Source organism: Sceloporus undulatus, chromosome 3 (genome assembly GCF_019175285.1).
Source record: "Sceloporus undulatus isolate JIND9_A2432 ecotype Alabama chromosome 3, SceUnd_v1.1, whole genome shotgun sequence".
In the NCBI taxonomy this organism is placed as follows: domain Eukaryota; kingdom Metazoa; phylum Chordata; class Lepidosauria; order Squamata; family Phrynosomatidae; genus Sceloporus; species Sceloporus undulatus.
This window is the reverse complement of record NC_056524.1, coordinates 230,619,796-230,644,367: the sequence shown is the minus strand read 5'-3', so window position 1 is coordinate 230,644,367 and position 24,572 is coordinate 230,619,796. Positions and strand designations below refer to the sequence as shown.

Here is a 24,572-nt window from a genome sequence, read left to right as displayed (position 1 = left end):
TCATTTACACTGTGATTGGATGCATGTCTACTCAGAAACAAACCCTGTTTCTCCAGTGGGAATTTCTCACTGGCATGGCGTAATGGTTTAAGTGTTGGAGTATGACTGGAGATCAGGGTTCGAGTCCTGCTGGCCCGTAAAGACCCACTGGGTGACTTTGGCCAAGTCAGATGCTCTCCGCCTCAGGGGAAGGCAATGGAAAATCTCCTCTGAATGAACCTTGCCAAGAAAACCCTATGGAGTTTATCACACTAGGGCTGATTTTGGCATTAAAGAGAAATTACAGCGTTTTTAAAGCATCCTGCAAATGACGTGGAAATGGCGAGTAATTGTGTGAATGATTATCACACGCAATTGTGCATATTTCAGAAATGCATTGCCACCAAAACACCGAAAGTAAAAAGATGCGTGTTAATGCTTCTTTTTGACCACTTTAATGGTGGGCTTTGTGGGAGATCATGTGAAATCTTTATGCGTAATTACATGATTTTTCTGGGATATTCATGGGATAAACTCCCGATCTCCTTTGTGGGATGAACACCTACAATGCCCTTAGGGTCAGCATAAATCCCATAAATCAGAAATGACTTAAAGGCACACAACAAAAATAGTTTTTTGCAGCTGTAAAGAATCTTATAAATGAATCAAGGTTTCTCCTCCTTCTGATGATGATTCTGATTCTTCTTTAAAGAAACCCAGAAACTGGTTAGCAGTAGGTGCAGTACTGTAGCCAGCATTCCTCATTTTCCTCTCTCAAGGAGATCTAAGAAGAACAGGAGGATGGTGCTTGACAAAATGTGTTATTTATGCAGCCCTTCCATGGTTGGGGATGGGAAAGAGGGAGGAGGTGGGAGTATGTGTGTGGGGGGGGGATGGGGAAAGATTTCCTAAGCAACCCTTGCCCCCCTTCTTTTACTTTTCTTTCCAAAAGGCAGCTTGTCACATTGACGTCTTTGTCTACTACTTGCTCTCCGCGGAGGCGCATGCCGCCAGGGGGCGCTGTTGCTTCAGGTTGGGAAACACTGGGCTCTGCTCTGCTCCGCGAGTGGCTCCATGCAACCAGAGGCTGAGATGCCCTCTCTCTCTTTTTAAAAGAATCTGGGGGTGCTTTCGAACCCAGAACCGGAGGAAAGGGAGAGGGAAAACAACCCCCAGGTGTTTTTGTGTGTGGGCGCGCTGGCCAAAGTAGCTGGAATGGCTTCTACCGAACCTGATCATGGAAGTCCCTCAGTGGGAGCGCGATCCCTCCCCAAATTAAGCCGTTGCAAGGAGGAAGGAAAGAGAGAGCTCTGCCTGGCTGCTTTGGATCTGGCAATCAAAACAGAGTCTCTATCTCTCAATTTTTCTCTCCCCCCCACAAACCCTATATACACACACACACACACACACGCACACAGACTTCCTCGTTGTGGATTTCTCTTTGAGGGGAAACAGTGATGCTTTAAGGACCTCTTCCTTGCTTTTTAGCCCTACTCATTTCTCAAGAGGGATTCCGCCCCCTATCATTTTATTTTTATTTTTATTCTATTTTATTTTCCCCCGGATCCTAGACTTGCTCCTCACTCCTGCAAAGATGGAGGTTTAAATATAAAAATAAGGACACGATCCAAATGACCCGGATTTCCTCGCCAGCTCCCATGAAGGAGTGGGAAGAACATCTCTATTGGGGGCCTTTCTTAGGATGGATCAAGAAGATGCTGAAGCCAGGAATGATGGAGTAGAGACAACAAAATCCCCAAAAGACAAATATTTTCAATGTCCAAAAACGCTCAGTCGTTTTTCTGACACCAACCCCAACCGTCTAGAGACGATACAGAACATTTCCTATATATATATATAGGTTTGTGTGTGTGTGTGTGTGTATATATATATATATATATATATAGGTTGTATCTATATATATTTCTCGAGAGATGTCCCGCGTCGACGGCGTCTTTCTTCACTTTTTGCAAGAGAAAGGGATGGGGCACCGAAAAGAAAAAGGAGAGGGTGAAATCTAGAGAAAGCGTCGGCGATCGGCCTTGGTCTTCTCATGATGATGATGATGATGATGATGAGTATCCTTGTGTGTGTGAGAGAGAGAGTTTTAAAGAAGGGACCCTTGAAGCAAAGGAAGAGAAAGAGAAAAATAAGGGATAGCTGCAGCCGGGAAGACCGTTCTTGCCTCTGGAGTTAGAAGCAGGAGGTTCCTTTCCAGAGTCGAAAAGCAGGGTCCGACATGAAAGTCTTGCTATTAGGGATGGAGAAGAACACCCCAAATCCATTAAAGTCTCACTCTTTTGGGGGGAGTAGTAGTAAAAAGACCCAGATCCCGCAGCCCAGGATCCCTTGATGGGTCCAAGCCAAAGGTTTCCAGTCTATGTTGCAAGCTTTCCAAGCTCCACTGGCTTCTTCATCAGGCGAAGCACTTGGCTTGGACCCATCCAGGGATCCAGGGCTGCTGGATCTGGGGTCTTGTTATACTTTACGAGAGGAAGAATGTTCAAAGCCTCCTTGGTCCCAACTTTAGAGGACCCCTTGGAGGACTCCCTCTTCCTCCTGCTCCTCTTCAAGTTGAGACGGGGGCGGACCTGGGCGGGGCTTAGCCGGCCAGGGGCGCCTCCGATTGGCGGGCCTTCCTTGAGGGACAGCGAGACGTCACGGCCCCGCCCCCTTGGCAATGTCTACAGCCCGCTGCCCTCCCGATGTAAGCATTTATTCCACTGGGATAGAAGAGGAGGAGGAGGAGGAGGAGGAGGAGGCGGCTACTGGGGAAGCAGCGCCAGCAGCAGCAGCAGCAGCAGCAGCAGCAAAAGCACCAGCGGAGCCGGCGTCCCCAAAGCCCACCATGGCTGCTGCCTCTGCTGCCTCTGCTGCTGGGATTGTCTCCGTCGCTCTGGCCTCGCTCCTGGTGGGGATCTGCGAAGGGGTCACCGGCTCCCGGGTCTATCCCGCCAATGAAGGTGAGTGAGGAGGAGGAAGAAGAGGAGGAAGGAAGAAGAGGAAGAGAAGGTGGAAAGGGAGGAGGAAGGAGGAGGAAAAAGAGGAGGAAGGAGGAAGAAGAAGAAGAAGAAGAAGAAGAAGAGAGGTGGATATTAATAAAAATTATTATTATGACGAAGAAGGGGAGGAAGAAGAGGAAGGAGGAGGATAAAGACAAGGTGGAAATGGAGGGGAAAGAGGAAGAGGAGGAGGAAGAATAGGAAGAAGAAAGGGAAGAGAACGAAGAATAGGAAAAAGGGGGAGTAGGAAAAGGAGAAGGAAGAAGGTGAAGAAGGGGAAGGAAGAAGAGGAGGAGGAAAAAGGGAGGAGGAGGAGGAAGGCCCGGCGCTGGGAGTCCCTTTCTGCCTTTGCGCGGGTGTCCCGCTCCGATCCCGAGTTCGTTTCCCCCCCCTTTTTCCCTGGGGAGATTCAGTGCCTGGCGATATTGTGTGTGTGTATGTATGTATGAGAGAGAGAGAGAGAGAGAGTCCTTCGCTGCCCTCCATCCTGAGCCAGACCATCGGTGTTCCAAGGGAAGGCACCCCGAGTCCCGGGACCCGGCGAGGTCTTCCTCTCCTCTCCGTCCCTCGCCGCCTCCGATCCCTTTTGGGTTTTGCTTTGAATTCATTGTTCCATGAGACGATCTTGCTTTCTTTTTTCCCGGTCGGGAACTCGAAGTCGGACTCTCCTCGGCCCCCTTTAAACCCTCCGGGGACCTTCACTTGGGCTGCATCCGCACTGTAGAAGTAATCCGGGTTGACACCACTTTAAGTGCCACGGCTCAATGCTATGGAATTCGGGGACGTGGAGTTTGTCGCGGCACCGGATTCCATAGGATTGAGCCAGGGCACTTAAAGTGGTGTCAACCTGGATTATTTCTACAGTGCGGATGCAGCCCTGGATTCCCTGCGCTGCGGCTATATATAAAATCAGTTACTAATTCTGGCCCTTCGCCTTGAACTTCTCCATGGTCTCCCCCCCCCCCCCCCCTGGAAGAGGATGCCTTCCTTCCTTCCTTTCTCTCTCTCTCTCTCTCTCCCCCTTTCCTTTTCTTCCTTCCATCCGCTCTCTTTCCTTCCTTCTCTTTTTCCTTCATCCCTCGCTTTCCTACCTTCAGTAGCTGCTAGTCTGCCAACTGGGACCTTGCCTGTAAAATAAATCGCGATCTCCTCGAGGAAGGGGACGAAAGACAACGATAGAAAGGAATGGTTTTGGAGGGGGAACACGCGTACGTGTGAATGCGGAGACACGCGGGTTTCGCTCGGCCTGGGCCCCGACTTCAGGCGTCAAGGTGGCCTGGACGCTTCTGGAGTAGCCTCTCTGTCTTTGGATGTGTTAGACAGAGCTAGAGCATGCCAGCCTTCCTGCACAACTACCTCTCTCCCTTATATAGGAGAGGAAAGAAGGGATCCCCCCGACCAATTTTTGCTCCAATAATTTGTCCTGCGCACCTCCTCCTGCAACCCTAGTCCTCTCTGAATGGCAATGCTTGAAAAGAATCACCTGGCGCAGAACCCAACTACACAAAAGCAGCAAGCACTCGCAACTTGGAGAAGCCATGGGAGTTTGGGAGGCTGCTTTGCCACTGGCTGACCAAGGATCAGAAGAGTTTTGCAGCCCTCTTCCTCCTTCTCTCCAATTCCACTACTGTCTCTTTTGCCGCACATCCCTCCCCCTGTCATTTGTCTCTTAATCCAAGGGTTTGGGATATATTATTTAAGCATTGGCCTCTATGATGCAGAAGCAGCAGACTCCAGCACTGGGGCAGACAATAACATAATATTTGGCATCTTCTCCAAAATCAGAATTGTCATCACGGAATGGACCTCCTTCCCTGGTTAAACGATGCCCATTTTAAGAAGCCATCCCACTTGGGCAGAGCCTTGATTGGTGATTTATTTCAATAATAATAGTAATAATAATAATAAGCAACCTGTGGTTTTACAGGGTCGCCCACCCTTGGGAAGGCAAAGGGAGCAGCTGGGGTGTCCATGAATCTGTCCTGGCATCTTTGAAATCAGATCTGCACCAGGGGAGCCATTTTTCACTCTTAACACACCACATTGCGAACAGGAGGCTCTGGGAGGCAGCGCAGCATATGGCGGTGGTGGAGGGTGGAAGGGCAAGCTGTTTGTTTTGTGGTCCTTCCTCCCAGCCTCTGTCTCCCAAGCTGCTGGCACCCCTCCGCTACTTTCCCCAGACACTCAGTCTCTCTCCTAGCTAGGAAGGGAAAGCGGGAAAGCTAGATTGGAAATAAACTTCATACCCTGCCTTACACTTATCCTTAGACACCCACACTGTAAGAAGGGGGACACAACATGCTGGGCTAAGGCCACTTCTCTTCCATAAAAAAAAATGCTGAGCTTTGGTTGGCACCTATCTCATCCATTTGGAATCAGCTAAATTTCAAGTTATATAGCCTCTGATCTGACATTCGAAGATCCTTTTGTAAAAGATGTGCGTTGAGGTGTGCGTTTCACTGACAGAAGCCACAGATCAAAAGAGCAATGGGGCTAAATGCAGTTGTGAGACCCAAGTCGAGAAGACCCACTGAATCAATAGCAGAATAGAAAGCTGACCCTAACTTACTGGGACTGGCACTTGGATTTAGGCCCAGGGCACTTGTCACAAAGCAAATGAAATTCAGTCATCCTATAAGAGGATGGTATGTTAAATCTCGCCTTGCCCTCAGGTGTATATTCACCTGTCCCTTCAGCTTTGTATCTCAAAGGCTACAACCCTAAACATATTGATCAGTGAGCCAATCCTATTAAACTCAGTGGGGCTCTTTTGGGATCTGTGCTGTGTGGTCTCCAACTTAGGAGTACATCTTATTCACCACAGTGGGACTTCCCTTTGATTACACTTCCCCAGGACTGTGCTGTATATAACATTGAGAAACCTAATAAAAATGGCTGCTCTCTAATAGTAATATTTCTCTTGGATCCTATTTTGGATGCAAGTGGTAAAACTGCCAGAGCAGTGCCTTTGGAAGATCTTTTCTGCAGTCGCCTGTGGTTCAGAGAATGCTGTAAATGGAACAAGGCTGAATTCAAATTGGAGTCCAAAACCACAGAGAATCACTAGGTGGCCCCTAGGCTCTATGGCCCATCATGCTGTCATGTTATTTACAACATGAGGCTATTAAAAGTGATTTGCCTTGTAGCAGAGTGTGGTGGGGGGTACTGCCATTACAGCAAAACACTGCAAGTACTGTTGGTTTCACAAAATAATTTTTTAAAAAATGTTGCATTAAAATAACTTTATTGTTGCACATAGCTAAAGTCCAATTATTTTTGGCAGGATAAAAGCATTTCTTCTGCTGCAAGTCTTACTGAGTTCAGCAAGATTTACTGTTGGATAGATGTGCATAGAATTGTGCATTTATCTGGTTCATATTTACAAAGGGTGCTTGTTTGTTGTTTTAAGAGCAATCTTCTGACTTACAGTTAAAAGAAATCCATGCTTGCATTGGCCTGGCTTTCAAGATGGAGGGCAGAGGTTTGATTTAAATTGTGCTTGACTAGTATCTTTGTCGTTCTCACATGTGGAAACAGTCAAATGATGTTCTCTAAAACTCAGCCTTAACTTTATTATTAAGTGGAACTTAATATTTATATATTGGTATCCCCATACCCCTCTTTTTTGCAGTTACTCTGTTGGATTCCAGATCAGTTCAGGGTGAGCTTGGTTGGATAGCAAGTCCATTGGAAGGAGGGGTAAGTTTTGACTCTCTGTCTAATCATAAAAGCTAAAGAGAATGATTAGTTAAGTTTCTGGTGAATCTTAATGGCACAATTGTTGTTGATTGAGGGAACCAGGTCAGATTTCTTTCCTGGACTATGATGTGAATTACACTTTGTTACAGAAATTTTATCCTCCCCTGTGGCTTGCTCTGTCATGGAAGAACTGTTAGGAGTGAAAAGACACTTTCTCAAAAGAAGTTTGATCAAGGAGCATGTATTTTATTATCCAGTCCTAAGCATGTTCCTTCAGAAGTAAATTATACAATATTTAGTTCAATGTGATTTACTTTCTAGTAAAATTGCTTTTGGGTTGTTTTTGTTTATTTAGAAGTAAGAACCGCATGGGAATTATTCCCAAGGTAAGTGTGCATAAGATTGCAGCCCTAGATATTTAAAGTACTGTATCTGGTGATTGACTAGAGACCCATGCCTATTTCCTTCCAATATTTTTTTAAATAATGCTAATATTTATTGCTTTGTACAATTGTTTCACTGAAAGTACAAACATCTGGCTGTTGCCCAATTTTTACAATTATATGCCATTTCACAGTAATAGTGAGCACACCTGCTGTCTACAAAAAATATACTTTAATATTTTAATACTGTAAGAGTTAAAATAAGACAAACCCAGAGATGTGAAGCGACTGTCATTAACAGATTTACCTTTTCAGTGAGCAAAAACAGATGCTTTCCGAGATTATAGTCTAGTTCACAAGTTTCCTTATTCTTGTTCTTTTTTTACATCTGTCAAAGTGTCTCCTTTTTTGAGGGGGGGTAACAATGTATTGTACAAAGAGAAGCAGAACAAGAGCTTGGGCTAATCCATTGGTGAATGGGGAATGTTTAACACATTTGCAGATTTGGATACCAGGAGAGAACAGGATCTCAGCTTAGTCAGCTCTACACAGACCTTCACTCTTAATTTAGTGGAGGATTTGTAGATAAATAGCATGTGGCCAGTCCACACTGGTGGTGGTGAGCTGCGAATGGCCTGTAATTTTTAGCCTGTGTTTTGGGTAACCAAGAATACTCAACATGTCATGGGGTGAGGAATTTTATTAATTAAGAAAAACATAACCTTGTTTTCATTGCCACATGCACAGGGTGAATATTAAGAAGCATTTCAAGGGGTGGGGGGCAGTTGAATGCCAGCAGTGAAAGTGGCATTCTCAGCTCCATTCAAATACACTTAAATCCCTTTAAAATTAAATGGAAACCTCTTTTCATGGCGCTTAAAGCCAAACAGTTCATGCTTAACTAAGTCCAAATAATTACAAACGAAAGTCTTAAAACATTACTAGATATATAATAAACACAAAATCAGATTCCTTCAGTGTGTTAATGAAATATACTGTAGGTTAACGTTCCTTGTTCCTGTAATTAAAAAAGAAGACGGAGAAGGAGAGAGGAGAAGAAGTGGTGGCAAACGGAAGGAATGTGAGGCTGTTTATTTAGGAATGCATTATGCATAAGTTCGGAATTAGCCCTATCATGGGAAAATGGAGGATAGTCTTGCTCCTATTGTTGCTCTCCTGAACTTGACTGCAGTCAAGTTGTGCTTTGCCTATGCACACAGTGCTGTCCCAAAAACCATTCCTTCCCCCCACCATTAAATAGCAAATGATTGGCAGGCCTCTGGCAATGGAGACAGCACACATTCACTGCTGATTACAGGCAATTGCCCTCATCTTTTGACAGTAGGGGAAGGTACAGCTTTATCTCAGTGAGAGTCAGGCATCCCAGTTAATCCTATACCTTGGAAAGGTCAATGAATTAGGCTTTCTTTTGGTGCACCCAGGGGCATTCCTTCTGCAGATTCAAACAGAATCATTTTGAATAAAGTCAGTAACCTAATAGATTGGGAGAGGAAATCGTTTGTTTAAAATGAACTAGCAAGGTGTCTCTGTTTTATTTCTCTCTGTGTGTCTGAATGATTAACTTACGTTCTTGAAATCTTAAATACTGGGAGAAATATTGAGAGCTTTTGTGTTTTTACTAAGGCTATATTCACATATTTCTTAAAATTAGGTGTAAAAAAAAATCTGAGGACACAATTTGTTTTCCAGTCTTCAGAAAATATATATTTTTAAAACAGCTTCATATGCTACAGATTTCTTTAAAAACACTGGTTGGGGGACATTTCCCTGTCTTCCTGACTCTTTCTCCCCTTCAATCGCTCTCTACCTCTGTTTCAAGATTGCCCAAAGATGTAGCCTTCAAAAATTGGCTCTCTTTCCTTTTATGTGTGTAGGCTCACTGTATGTTGCAAAGCCCCCATTTTATAGATCCAGAGCAGGTCATTCCTGAAGTGTGAAGTATTTTATGTGTTAATATGAGACACTGGAGATAAAAATAGGCCACTTTAGGAGTGAATAGAGCTATTACTAAATCTATAGAAGCCCGAGAGGAATGAATGTGTTACATTATAAATTTAATTAATGATTTACCTTTTAAAATTCACAGTTGAAAGAAAATGCTAGGTTTGGAATGCTTTACTGTGGATTATTAAACCACGAGAAGAGTTGTTTTAGAAAGCTGAAAAGTCTCTCCCCCCCCCCCTTTCATTGCAAATAACTGCACACACACAAATGCTTTGTCTGTGACCACACATTTGGTATTCTGGTAGATGCTGGTGATGGTAATGATAATAATGATACTGTTTTATATTTGTTGAAAATGTGCAACTTCTATTCTGTTTAGCTGTTTAGGTCTAATGCTGAGGTGAATACCAAATTAAAAATGCAAAGAATCTCTCTGCCAGGGGGAAAAAAGGTGGGGGGGGGAAAGGAATTTTGTAGCGAAGACACTGAATGTAGCTGTGTTCTTTCAACAGACTTCAATAGCCTTTAGACCAACTCTATAACTTGAGTTGTCTTTTGTGTAAACATGCAAAAGGAAATCCCATTGATGGTTCTTATTTCCCTCTCCTCTTCCCTTTGCCCTCCCTGCCCCCATAGGATGATATAGTGGAAAGCAATAGATTATAAAGGGCAAAGCACTGTAACATAATACCTATTTCGTAGCAGCTGTAAATTAGAGAACTCTGTTGTTCATGTCATCGTAGCATTTTACATTGATAGATGGCTTTCCAGTTTTCCCGGCTATCGATGACACAGTTTGACACAATGAGTATTGATTTATTCCCTCCCTCCCTCCTCTTTTGAATTTACAAGTATCTCTTGGCAATAACTCTAGTATTATCTTCTCAGCTCTGGAGATTCTTGGTGTTAACTGCTACAGATCTATAAGTGGATCCAGCTATCCTCGATGCTCTTTTTAAGCTAAAGTGCACTTTCATGTACAATCTTTTACATTTATGACATAATTTATTAAAGAGCAAGCTGAGGAGTCTAACGTCCATTTTCATATGCACATTTAAGGCCATTCTCATGCCTCCTCAGAAGGAAGTCCAATTGAGTTCAGTGGCGCTTACTTCCAGTAAGGTGCTTGCAGGATTGTAGGCTTAACAGCTCATTGTTAAGAAATCCCTGAAAGTTACATGATAACCTTATTCCAGTTTTTGCCCCATGTTCTTTGTTGTCAAGCCTGAAATCTCCAGAGTCTGTGCATAAAAGGGAAAAAGTCAACCCACCACCCCCAGTCTTTGAACCTTAATTTAGCAGAACGTGCTTCTTTTTCAAAATGGAGAGACAGAAAAAGGCACAGCAGTTGCTTTCTCTCCTGTATCATGTGATTAGCATAATCTCATTTAACTCCCTCCCCTTGAGCTCTTAGGGGCCACTTCCACTGTTCGTTTCTTTTATGATATGTTCATCACACTCCTGCCGCAACAGTGCAGAGTAATATAGAATCAAATTCATTCTTAATCGAGGCATCAGTGTTGGACTCAGCTGAGTGAAGACAACCACCCGCCCACCCTTGGTGTGTGTCAGTTATGTGGAATGGATTTGTGAGGCATGGGCTGTTCCTTCATTACAGTTCTTTGAGAATATAGAATGTTTTGTCCTGAGGCATCTTAAGTTGGAATAGAATGGCTTAGAACAAGAACACTGGGTGCAAATAGAAGTATTGGGACATACTAGTTCCACTGAGATTGTTCAAGGAGGGTTTCTATATCTTGCAGTGAAGACCAAAGCCTTACACATCGTTATGGATTAAAAATTGTCATTGTTATCCTGTGTCACTCTTCATATGCTTTCATAGGTGGAGCTAACCCTCTGCTGAGGTCATGCACTTATTAAATATTCATAGACGGGCAGCCATTCGCTCTATAGTCTGTCCAAGCCGAATATGATTAAACAGGTGGAAATGGCATGGGCTGGGCATGAAGAGCAGCTCTGGAAACTACAGAAGGACAGTAAATTGGTGCAATGTAATAGCTAAGCATAACCAGGTCCTTTGGGTGTTTTATGGAATATAAAGGCTCTGTTGGCAGGAATGGGAATTGTCCCATAGCCTAGAAACGTTATTTTTTAAATGACAGTTTTCAGAAGTCTTTCAGCCAGAAGCATTACTGGTTGAAAAGGGGAGAGAGAGAAAAAAGGTGACTTTCCCATGTTCTAAAATTGTGATCTTAGAATATCATGGTTCACTTCTGCTAAAAAAAAAAGCCTTCAGTGGCAAGGTGTCATCCTATTAAGCCCTATATAGCTTGGGTCCAGGTTATCTGAAGAAATGAGTCTCTCTTTATGAGCCCATTAGAACTCTAAGATCAACTGGAGAGGCCCTTCTCTTTATCCCTCTACTCTTTCAGTCTTGTTTGGTGAGAACAAAGAAGATGGCCTTCTCGGTGCTTGCTCCCACTTTGACACTCCCTCCCTAGAGAGGACAGGATGGTCCCATCCCTCCTCTCCTTTTGGTGGCAGATAAGACATTTTTGTGCCATCAGGGTTTTTTTTTTCCAGATTGACAAGGGTTGGGCTTTTAAATGCTGTGTGATTCTGATTTTAATGTTTGTATATAGTTTTTTTATTTATTAATATATCTTTTTTTAATGCAGCTTACTATTTAAATGTTTAATATGTTTTAACTTTATAAATTCCTTGATTGTTTTTTCAAAGTTATATTTATACTTTTGAAATGTATTTGTATTTGTTTTATCTGTATTGTTTTAAATATCCTGTTAGCCACCTTGCGTCCTAACATTGGAGAAAAAGTGGATTATAAACAAAATAAAATAAATATAAATCTTCTAATCTTCTCCCTTCCTCTTAACCATCCCCATTATTATAGGCATAATACTGGCAAGGAATGCTTTATTCGGTATTTAAAGACAATTGTGGGGGAAATTGAAATAGGAAAAACAGCAGAAATAATTCTGTATTAATCACATAACTGGCCCAATGAATTCATTGTTCTCCACATGGACTGGCAGCAGCTGTCTTATGGTTTAGACAAGAGAAAATCTACCTGAAGATGATGGAAATCAAATCTAAGATATGTTGCAAGAAAAGCATATGCTTACAATGGTGCTGGGGGAAAATAATTTTGGAGATGACCTTGATGGCTGGGGGATTTTGGTAGTCCAAAAGGGCAACTTTTCCAAGGGGTGTTCTATCACAGAGGTATGACTCTTTATGGCCACAGATAATGTATGCAAACTGCTTTGAACAAACAGATGGTAACCTGATGTACTGTCATGTATCAAAATCTTAATGTGAAAACATGATTTTGTTCTTTATGTTTTTTCACTGATGATATTCAGGATTCTGGACAAGTTTCTTGGACTACCAATCCTATACAGTCACGTGTGATTAAGTCTCATTGAACCCAATGAGATTTATTCCTAGTTAGCCTTATATCTTTTCATTTTGCTCAAATGTCTGGATACAGACAGGGATTTTGGGAAGGGGGGGTCCAGACTAAGTGCCACCATTATAATGGGGCTTGGGTGTGGCGGCACAGCAGCACACACCATTCATTTTTCTAATGGAAGGGGGGGGGGGTCCGGACCCTAGGAACCTCCCCTCCCCCCAGCTACATCCCTGATACAGAAGAGAATGCATATTCAGGCTGCATACCTGTTCTGGTTCCTTTTTAGTTTTACAAAACTACTAGTAGAGTCCAGTCTGTTTAGGACATATAGGAAAAGAAAAAAAAGGGGGGGGGGGAGGTTGTTAGCAGATCTGCCATTTCTTCTGCTAATTTGAAACATCTCATTTCCCTGAGATCTTGAAGTAGACTGGTTTTAAAACATGCATTTGCTCTTAGTATGCAGATTTATTTAGTTCAGGTATTCTAAGCTTCCTATGTGCCTTGAATTAATATGTTCATTCTGTTTATGACTGAAGGGAAGCATACATGAAGTTTTCTCATTTGTTTCTACTTTTCATATGATATTATTTCATGTTTATTCTTTTGATTCTTTCCAGTGGGAGGAAGTGAGCATTATGGATGAGAAAAATACTCCCATCCGCACGTATCAAGTCTGCAATGTGATGGAGCCAAGTCAGAACAATTGGTTACGAACTGATTGGATTCCACGAGAAGGGGCTCAGAGGGTTTATATTGAAATCAAGTTCACACTAAGAGACTGCAACAGCCTGCCAGGTGTCATGGGAACTTGCAAAGAGACTTTTAATCTCTATTACTATGAGTCAAGCAATGACAAGGAACGCTTTATTCGGGAAAGCCAGTTTGCAAAGATTGACACTATTGCTGCTGATGAAAGCTTCACGCAGGTGGACATTGGTGACCGGATCATGAAACTCAATACAGAGATACGTGATGTGGGACCACTGAGCAAGAAGGGATTTTACCTGGCTTTCCAGGATGTTGGGGCATGCATTGCCTTGGTGTCTGTCCGTGTTTTCTACAAAAAGTGTCCATTGACAGTCCGCAACTTGGCTCAGTTTCCAGACACTATCACTGGGGCTGATACCTCTTCTCTGGTGGAAGTTCGTGGTTCATGTGTCAACAATTCTGAAGAGAAGGATGTGCCAAAAATGTACTGTGGGGCAGATGGTGAATGGCTAGTTCCCATTGGGAACTGCCTATGCAATGCTGGGTATGAAGAGCGTAATGGAGAATGCCAAGGTAAGCCCCTCTGCATTGTACAGTTCATTAGAGGTTGGTGTATATAATTGAATCAGAGATGAGAGTAAATGGAAGAAAGCCAGTAATTAACAGTCCCTGTAGGATGCAGCAGGATGAAGGGGTCTAATGAGGAAGTCCCCAGTTCCAGGTGGCAGGGCTAAAGAGTGTGTAATACTGTCAGAACAAATGGCACTGCCATCACCAGCAGAAGGGAGAACACATTTGCCATCCAAGTGTAGATCAGAGCTAGCTTATGCCATATTTAAATGTCTGTGTCAGTCATGTATCAGAGCCATCATTGTTTAAAGTGGCAGGACTTTTCTCCCTCTTAATAATGATAGCAAAATTATTTCACACATGCACATGGGTGTTTGTGTGTAACGGCAAGGGAAATTTATCTGGAATAAAATGCATCAGCATGAGGAAATTTATCTGGAATAAAATGCATCAGTTCTCTTCTTATTCACACTTCTTTTTGTGGTTCTATTAGGCCCTTAAGTACTAACTCTTTAGCATCTCATTTGAGAATTTTGGAACTAAATAATCCATAAATACATGACATGTCTGCTTTTGTGAAATATTTTTATTTCTCATAAAGTCTCTATTGTTTCCATTACAAAGAAGCAGGCTAGGAGACTCTAAGAAATGCAAGAAGTCATCTGTATGCCCCCTCCGTTCCCTATCCTCTGCAGAATTAGGGATTAAGGTTGGTATAAAAGGCAGCTTATCTGAAAGAAAAAAGAGGGAGAGATTTAACTCTCCCTTGTGAGCCCCTATGATTTTTAGTTCTACATTATCATGATTTTATAAGTAGTCTACTACTGATTATGGACTTGGTGACACTTTTAGGCACATGCTCAAGATCAATCTGATCAAGATCAAAATGAGTGACCTTGTATATATTGCTAAAAAGCAAGACTGAATTGGGCCCAGCAATGCATGGTCTGAGTCACCTTAATTGCACTTTCCTTTGGCCAGTTATTTAATCACTTTAAAATGATAGAGACAAGCTGATGAGAGAGATAATGGACAGAAAGAAACATCAGTCTGGTTCTCCATCCTCCACCCTACAAAAAACAGGTATAGAATGACACCAAAGGAACAGTCTACTAGAATTGCTTTATATGATCATTTATGGGCAATGGGAAGTTCAGTGTTATGCACTGGCAGGAAGGCAGTTCTTCCTTGGTGATCACATTTTCATCAGTGTGCCAGTGAGGGAAGAACGACTGAGCATATCTTATTGGCAACACAATTATGATGGGTTGGAGTGAGAATTGACAAATGAATAGCTTAATGACAGAGCACCATGTCTAGAGTAAATTATTCTGTCGCAGAGTGGGCAAGAGCAAGAAATCTTTGCATGTCAAGGACAAATAAATTGTTTCCAACAGACAGATGGCAGGCTGAATGGATATTTTCAGGAGACCATCAGTGTCTAGGATAATTTTTTAGATTTTACTGTTTTTTTCCTGGTTTGGAAAGGAACAATTCTAGAAAGAGATCTTTTTTTTAAAAAAAAATATGTGGCTCAGACTATGGGGGGCAGTGAGAAGTGGAATGTTCCCTTTTGCTCAGAGATTACTTTGCATTCTACCAAAGGGGGTGTTAAGGCAGTATTGGCTAACCCTGATTGATGCAGAATTAAAACACTCCTTAAGTCAATGACCCACACATTATCTACTCAAATCAAATGACAAGTAGAGCATTGTACAGAAGTCACAACATGATGTTTTGGGAGAAGGACACACCGTGTGGGCTGTGAAAAAGGGGGAAAAGCAGCAGGTTGTTGAAATCAATATCTTTAGAGAAAGTACCTGGAAACTCTCTCATGCTTTACTGGACTTAAGAAACTTGATTATACACAACTCAGGTTAATGACAAATCCTGATGAGATCATATATAAAGGAAGAAAGAACCCTTTTGTCTTTTGTGTCTATCATATTAAATCATCCCATTAAAAAGTTCCTGAGGCAGTAAGCACTCTTCAGCTGCAGAACAAAAAAACCAATTAAAATAACTATTTTTGAGGCACCTTAAAGGCTAACACAACCTCACCCCACCCCATAAACTTTTGTGGATTGCAGTGCAGTTCATGAAATGCAGCAAAAGCTTATGCCAGTTAAAATTTGTTTATCTTTAAAATGCCAGAGACTATTTGCTAGTTTTGCAGCATGATACTAACATGAGTACCCCAGTGGAAATAATTTTTAGTCCTTTCATCAATTTTGCTTCTGGTCTCGTTATAGAATATAGTATCTTCCTTCCAACCCCATAATGGAACCACAAGCATGTGTGCACCCACACTGTTCCCTGTATCTAGGCTTTGCTTTTGTTTGTTCTGAATCCAAACTATGTATTTTGTTAGTGTGCTGGTGAAGTGAATGACCTGGAATCCAGACACTCTTTCAGAGGCATAGCTTAGTATCTGAACATCACTATGTAAAGCCAATGAAACCGGCTGCTTATAACTTTTGTAAAAAAAAATGCAGAACACTTCTGTTGTCTCTGAATCCAAGAACATCCTCCTCCCTCTGGTCAATTATTCAACATGTCTTTAAAGTTTATTTTTTCTTTAAAAATAATTTTATGTCAAGGTTTACTGGGCAGAGTTGGGGAGAAACTGTTGTCATGGACCCGGAAAGCTGCCATAAGAGAAGAAAGCCATCTCTAGTACACAAAGGTTTAGAAAAGGACACCACTGACCTGAGACTTAGAGGTTTGTGAACAGGGTCCACCCCAATTGTTTTTTGGCATGCTGGCTGTGGCAGGACAAATGCAAGAAGGGGTCAAAGATCATTTGCTTCCTCATCCATCTTCCTCTTGTGATCCCGAGGTCAGAGTTAAGATTGATTAAGATCTTAAAAGCTCGACAAGGTTTGTTGGTAAAAATGGGCAGGGCGGATGATGGGGCAGAGAGTGTCCCTGTTGTTCTGAGATCTAACACTGCTCATCTGCTGGAGTCTTTAGAACCTGGGGGGGGGGGGGTGGAATGACATTTCCTCTTGGTTTGCTGTCCTCCTGTGGCGTATGCTGATTGTTTTTTTTTAAAGATATACTGAGTCTGCCAGGTGATGTCTGGCTTGTCCCCAGAGCAGCTGCCAGTTCATTCAGTTTCTTGATCTTGAATAACATTTTCTGGAACTCAAGGGTTTTTTTCCAAGTGTTTTCCCCATTTTCCTCTTTTGCCTCTTTGGTGAAAAAAATGAGTGTTAAGTAAGAGGAATGTGTGATTGGGGTTAACAGAAACTTGAACCTGCTGAGTGGTTGGACTGAAGGAAAATAATTCCCTTGAGACTTTGCAGTAGTCACAAAAGACTAGGGAAGCAGAAAGCCGCAGTATTTATTTATTTATTTATTTAAAAAACCTAGAGTATACAAAAAGGGATTCCCAAACCTGAGTAACTTTGCAATATATATCCTTTTCGATGCTTACGGGTATAAAATAAGAGGTAAATGTTTTGAGATCTTTCCTTCTGTTGGTTGGAAGTTGTATAAAGGGATTCACACTTGGTTTTCAAAGCCATTTGCCAATAGCTTTGTATTCTGAAAAGAAAAAAAATTGGAAAATATTATTAATGAAACATGAAATTACCTTATCTTTTAAACATATCTCATGTCTAAGGTAATTACCTAAAATGTGGATACTCTTTTGCTAAAATGTATCCTTGTGATTGAAATTGTTTTGTTACACATGAATACAATGTGTTTTTGATTTTTGTTATTTAATATCCTTATCAAGCTAAGAAGATTATAGTACACAAAAAAAGCAAAGTAAATTGTAAATCAAGCAAGTAATAGAATTTTAGCCTTCTATAACTGCTGTGATGCTATCTGTGAAACTGGAAAGTTACATTTTATGTACACTGTTTAGTGTTAGTGCATTATAGAGTTAGATTTTTTTGGTTACAGTTTACATAACAATCCCAGAATTTCACAACTGGACCCATTTTTTAGATTATATGAATTTGGTTCAGGCTATTCAGCAGAAAAACCACCAAGTTTAATATGGCTTTGAAAACAGCTTCTTGTTGCCAGTTTTGGTATTTTCCTTCGGTCTTTGGATTTTTAAGCTTCAGTAATGTATGTCATACAAACATTCAAATTTTTTCGAGTTTCAGTTATTTTTTTATTTTTATTTTTTGCACCAGGAGAAAATGGGTTGCTTATTGTTCTTACAGAGGACAATCCTTTCTCCTACTAAATACAGTCTTTAAAAATATGGATGCCTATTCAGTATGCATGATGGCAATTCCATAATTTTACAGCCGTAGATTTTTTTCAAATCAATGAATACTGGCCATGAGTATTATATTTATTTATTATGTACAAGCATTTATTAACCACTTACAGCTACCAATTTCAAAACAGTCTACACAAATCATAAAACATAACATAAAACCAATACATGAAATCAATATTCAGTATTTACTGGATGAATGGTATATGAATAAAATGCATAATAGGCTAAACTACATAGGAGGGCTTGTGCTCAATGTGCACCTAGAAATAACGATTGCCAGTGCATGTTTAATACCAGATGGGAAATTGTGCATGGTAGGTACCACCACCCTAAATATCCAGGTCTGAATTATGATAGAATGGACCTTTTGTGTCTGTTGCACTACCAAGAGGGTTTCATGAGATGACCTTAAGGCTCAGTTTGCTCTGTAGGAGGTCTCTCAGATAATCCGGTGCTAGGTAACTGTGCAGATGAACCTTTAGATAGATCCAGAAAAGTCCGATCAGTACAATTTGATTCGTAAACCAGGTGTTTGTTTCTTGTGGTTTCTCTCCCTGTGTGTGCTATAACAAAGCATTGTTTTATGACACTGTCCTGTTCCTTTTACTAAAAAGTGAGCCCCACTGAGGTTGTCTCATTAAAATCAATAGGGGTTACATTTGAATAGTCAAGATAGAATTGCAACATGTGTATATATTAAATTTTGAGGTTTTTTTAAAAAAAAAACCTTTAGAAAATAAAATTATGTAGAGCTAAACTGAGGTATGTGTTGATAGAGATTTCTTATTGGACACCCTTTCCCCCAGTACAGCTGGGGGATTTGCCACTAAAATATATTGCATTGTGTACCCCGCTTTCTTTACTATGTGACCTATAGCAAACTCTTGGTTGACCTTATCAGAATATATTGGACGTTCCCATTTAGTGTACAAAATCAAAAACAAACATTCTGACTTGTAGGATCGGTTATAGAAACACAGCCTGGCTTTTCCTAAGTTATTTATCTGTGTCTAATAGTATGGTCCACTGATCTTAGATCTTTATTGTAGCTGGAAAGACAGATGATAAAAGAAGATTTCATCCATTACATCTTTTGAATCTCTCTTTTTCTCATCCCTCCCTTGCTCGATTTTCAACTTTTGAGATCAAAATCTACTCTAAATTCATCTGATTAGGCTTCCTTCTTTTGATATTGTTTGTGGGAGCAGGTGAGGTCACATAGTTTCATGAGCTGGAAATAATTAACACTTCCATGACTAAATGGTCACTTTATGAATATGCAGGATCTGCTTCACTCTCCCTGGGAAGCAAACATGTTGGTTTCGTTCCCATTTGCTCCCACCGGAGGCTGAAGAAATTTCCCCTGTGAATGGAGGATTGTCAGCTGTCTGGCCATTTTGCCATTTTGCATGCAGCAGATTCTTCATTTGCATATTTTGTATACATCCTCATGCAAAGTAGTCCCCCCCATTTCCCACTTTGACAAAGGAGATAAGCGCTTCCTTTGGAAGTCCTGAGGAGAAGCTTCATCTATTTATTATGTAGATCTCAGTCTTGGATTTCATGCAAATCAATTCCATTTTGACTTAAAGTCTTTGTTTCAGAGATAGGGAAGTGTGATATTTGAACAGTATTTCTCTTTGTTGTCCAGTCCTTCCTCCACAGGAGTGTGGCTTGGGATTTCTTTACTTATGGGGAAAGCACAGCCTGTCAGTACATAGCAGTCAGGTAAAAACCTTCACATCTTGACTTTGTGTGTGAAAAGTCTCAAAGTCTCAAAGTCATGTAAATAAAAGTCACACTGGCTGCAATTCAACTTAGGTAAATGCCACAGCAGGAACACCTTGATTTCTCATCACAAATTAACATCATGTTGTTTAGCAGTGTATCTTCCAAAAGAGGAGTTTCTATTCTGTTGTTTTTATTGAGCAGGCATAAATCAAATGGGATTAGCAGCCATAAATCAAGCAGGATGCATAGGGAGCTGAAATTATAGAGTACCCAGTGATGTTGGTAATGGTGTATATATGTATATATATGATCAAATTAAATGAAATTACTTTACCAAAACATGTGAAACATCTCCAAAAAGAGATGAGAGCTCTTTATCTGTTGTAAAATAAGTGAACAACCCTTTGACAGGTTAAGATTTTTTACTGCCACTGAAGATCTGTTGCCTGCAGTAATATCCAACTACATTTTATTACAGGATCCAGGATTTGCTTGGGACAGATTGGCTGAAAGGTTTATTGATTAAATGTAAACACAAGGCAGCACGTATGCAGCATGTCTGTCTTTCATTCTTCCCCTCCAACCCCCCCCCAAAGGATATGTACTGTTTTCATTTTGTGTGTTATAAATCAACAGTCTGAAATTGGGACCTAATTCCATACTAGATCTGTTTTCCCTAACGAACAGTAAAGGGCAGATTTTTTTGCCCCCTGTGAATATGCACACAAAGCTTTTTGATGTGCAATTAGCGTTTAACTCAAAGTTAATTTCACAGAGCAGTAAACTGCAGAGTGTCAGGCCGTGTGGCATAATTAAGCAGAGATTTAAAACAACAAAGAAACGTGCAGATTCCTGAGCAGCATTGGAGGAAGTGAGACCCTTTGCTTCCAAGTATAATTGGAAAGGCTATTAGGATTAAATAATACCAAGAGGCATCTCTTCTTTGGCCTGTGTTTTTGGCTGAGCCTCTCAGGAGAAGTCATTGTCTCCTGAGAAAAATGGACACATGACAGTCACTTGCGTGAAACCTTAATCTCCCTTTCCCCCAAAAGGCCTTTTTAGCTATCCCAGTGAGGTCATGAACACACATTAGGAAATTCATTCTTTATTTCATTACATTCATATATATATCTATATATCTATCTATCTATCTATATATCAGTATTTAAAGTTCCCCCGATCCTGACCCGGAAATGCAAAATACAATTTGAAAATAAAATTTAAAAGAAAAGAAACCTAAAGGAAAGAAATAAATCAAGAGAAAATGTTCTGAGCCTGGAGTGTTACTGTGTTACTGTGGGGGTTCTAGGTGGAGGGCAGTTAGGAGCACTGCTTAGAAGACATTGTGCAGCAACCCCAACACTTTTTTCCTTTTTTTAAAAAATGAGAGAAGTGGAAGTGACTGTTTTATGGATACTTTGTAAAATTCTGTGAGTAAGAAACAGCAGTTGCAAAGTAAGAGCCTTATTCATACAGACTTATTATAAGTCCTTGCAAGTATTACCAGTTAGATCCCTGGTTGAGGGCCCATGCTTCTGTAAAGGGAACTTTCTGGCTGGACAAAATATCATCCCCCCACCCCCCTAAAATGACTGACTTTTAAAAACTATCCTATATATTTAACCAATCAATTCAGACATGCAAAAAGGTGTAAAACAGCTAAGGAGTGTGTCAAATATTTATTACTAGTTGCACCATCTCGTAATACAGTATTGCTCTGCATAATCCTTAACCACTGTTAGTGGTTTGGACCACTGTGGTGTATGATTATCTTTCAGTGCACAAATGTTCCTTGTAGTGTACATTAGTCTCAGTTGTCCTTGAGAGATCTGGCTTCTCCTAATCGGCCACCAAATCTACTGTTTTATATGAATCAAAGAAACAATTCTGTAAGTTGAATTTTGTGTATGACATGTAGCCTGTGTGTTACATTAGAGTAACCCAAAGTCCCCTCAAAATCTGTCCAGACTGACAGAGTATTAGATTTTACTCAGATAGTTAAGTTTACAAAAAGATAATTTCAGAAACTCATCAAAATCTTTCACATGATTTCTCACATTGTCCTGTAGACATAGATAGAGTTAGGGTGCACATTAGGCTCCACAAGTAAATTTTGTATGCACTATTTGCCTGTATTTAAGACAAATCATTCCAAACGTGCCTTCCAAATTCATTGAAAATCCAAGGAAAACATAACTGAGGTTCCCCCAGCTAGGCCCCACCAAAGTCAATTTCATATATGCCTCATAGCTGCTGCTGCTGCTCCTCCTTCTTCTTTAATTCAGACCATCTCAAACATGCTTTCCAGTTTGGATGGCAATCGTTCCCTTTGTTCTCATGTTATGAAGTAAGAAATGTACAAAGACAGAAATCTAACTTTATTTATACCATATAGATGACTGAGAATCAATATGGTGTAGCGGTTTGAGTGATAGAATATGACTCTGGAGGCCAGGGTTCAAATCCCCACTTGACCATGGGAACCCACTAGGCAATCTTGGGCAAATCACATTTTTTCAGGCTCTGATGAAGACAAAGACAAATTCCCTCTGAACAGATATTGCCAAGAAAACCCCATGATAGGTTCTCCATAAGTTGAAAATGAGTTAAAGGCACACAACAGCATCAGCAATAACAGATGACAGGAAGAACAAAAACTGGCTTGCCCCAATTCACACACCAAACACCAGAGCTTACCTGAGCATGGATAGAGATGTTAATTTTCTGTTGTACTGGTTCATGAATCACGTGCTTTATAATTACACTGAAGCCATACCTTTCCCTGTTTACTCAGGCTTCCATAGTCTTCTCCTCCACCTTTGGCCTTCCTTGATAATTTGAAACTATAAGCAGGAATAACCCAAGGCAATTTGTATCTGAAGCAAATGAGAAGATGGTCCCCTCCCATTCCATTTACTGATGCTGACCAGACAGGAAGCTGAAAATTATTTCAACAGTGGGGATGGGACAATGTTTTCCACTGGACCTGAGGGAAACAGGCTAGATTAGAAGGTGCAAGACAGGTGGCGTAGCACTTTTACAGTTCTTTCCTCCAGTATTTCCTCTGCCCCTGAGCATCTGCTGCCTGCCTGGCTAATGTTAGAGCTGACTTTGACTGTAAACTCCTCTAGGCATGCATTTATCTTCTTTATATTATATCAAGGGCCATACAAAAGTATAATGTGTTCTGTAAATAATTGTGGATTAATAATCATGTTCTAGTGCAGAGTGGAGATCGTAAACAAGTGTGGGAGGGGAACTCTTTCTTTCCTCTCCACATCTGAATGTGTTTTGATGATTCTTGCCTCTAGTTCAGATAGACACTTCCTGCCTGATCCCAAAGCCTCAAACCTGTTATGGAAGTCTGTGATTCATCCTAATATGCTATAACCTTAGTGTTATCATTTATCCAGAACCTGATGCTCCTGCCTGGCACACTATATCCCTCACCTGTTTCCCAGCCTGAGAATTTTTTTGTTTTAGGCCAGAGCATTCCACTGGGCTCACTGCAGTAACTGCCACTCCCAGTTAATGGCAATTAGGTTCAGCATAGAAACAACCCCACAGATGCTCAGGGTCTTACAGGTGGTGTGGAAAATAGCCACTGGGTTCAGTGATCTCAGTGGAATCTGATTTTATCACTGGGTTTATGAGAGACTAACATGCAAAATGTGGTTTTATGCACCCTTTCATTTTAGAGCAGTGCATTCTGTGGCATCCAGGGAGGCTTCTAAAGTAAGTTTGGTAGCCATTTGGGGGTATCTTCTACACGTGACTGGAGGGCTCTATATAAATACACTGGAGATGCATTAGTCAGGAATAACAGAAATAAATAGGGAATAAAAGATGATTGCATACTTCCAAGGAAAACAGATGATGATGATGATGATGATGATGATGATGATGATGATGATGATGGATTTTTTTTTAATTTCTGTCTTCCCTTTCTCCCCAAACTGGGATTTGAGATGCATTATGAAAAGATTATCTTAAAAATGCAAATCACCACAGACAGCCCACTGTATCCATGGAATCTGCATCCACAGATTTAATCATCCAGGGCTTGAAAATATTCTAGAAAAATAAAGCAAATATTGATTTTGCCATTTTTATAAGGAACACTGTATTACTACACTATTGTACTTGAGGATCAAGAGATTTTCATATCTATGGGGTGTCCTGGAACCAAACCCCAGCAGATACCAAGGGCCCACATGCAGCCTTTTTGGTGGCTGCTCCCAGATTGTGGAATACTCTCCCACATCAGAAGAAGACTATTAAAAATGTATATAAATCAAGAGAATTTTCGTGATTAGCTGATTGTCGCAAGAGGGCTGCTGTAAATTTATGCTCATTTTTATGTTTTAAAGGCTTTAAAGTTATTATTAAATTAGAGATATTTTTAGTAGTACAGTTTTATTATAGCTATTGCTTTTTAGCTGGTTCTGTGCTGCAAATCAGTTTGGGCCATGTTAGGAAAAAGGTGGGGTACAAGTCAACAACCAAGAACAAAACCACAAAATTATCAAAGCAAAATAGTCACTTTATAATATTAAAATGAAACTAAAATTAAATCAATATAAAGGTAAAGAAAATTGAGCAACCATTCATTAAAAATCTACTCCACAAGAGCTAATCAGTTGCTAAAAGCCTGCTAGCCTGCTAATCATTTTACACTATAGTGTAAGGGGTGGAAGAAGACATGACCTGTGGCCATGCCTCTATTTCTTCAACACTACCATTTATATCGGTAGCAAGAACCATAATGCATGAAGTAACTTCAGAGACTAAAGTGACTGCTTGACATCCAGTCATCTCTCTCTGTCCAAATTGGACACACAGAATTGCAGAATCTGTAGGGCTATCCAGTCCAATCCTCTGCTATGCCTGAACAT

The 24,572-nt window shown here is 40.9% G+C and overlaps 1 protein-coding gene across 5 annotated transcripts in view; it reads left to right on the top strand.

Moving 5' to 3' along the window:
• Nucleotides 1-2,729: 2,729 nt before the first annotated feature.
• EPHA4 (EPH receptor A4) overlaps nt 2,730-24,572 on the top strand; it is a 217,328-nt gene continuing 195,485 nt past the window's right edge. For 4 of the 5 annotated variants that reach the window (XR_006102924.1, XR_006102925.1, XM_042458022.1 and 1 more), the window contains exons 1-3: nt 2,730-2,942; nt 6,613-6,680; nt 13,040-13,703. Coding sequence is in view for 2 of the 5 variants with exons in the window: in XM_042458022.1 (XP_042313956.1) it covers nt 2,828-2,942; nt 6,613-6,680; nt 13,040-13,703 (847 nt within the window). In the remaining 3 variants the exon portion in view is untranslated. Of the gene's footprint in view, nt 2,943-4,704; nt 4,852-6,612; nt 6,681-13,039; nt 13,704-24,572 lie in introns of those variants that run through there. The other variant, XR_006102926.1, reaches the window with a different exon arrangement.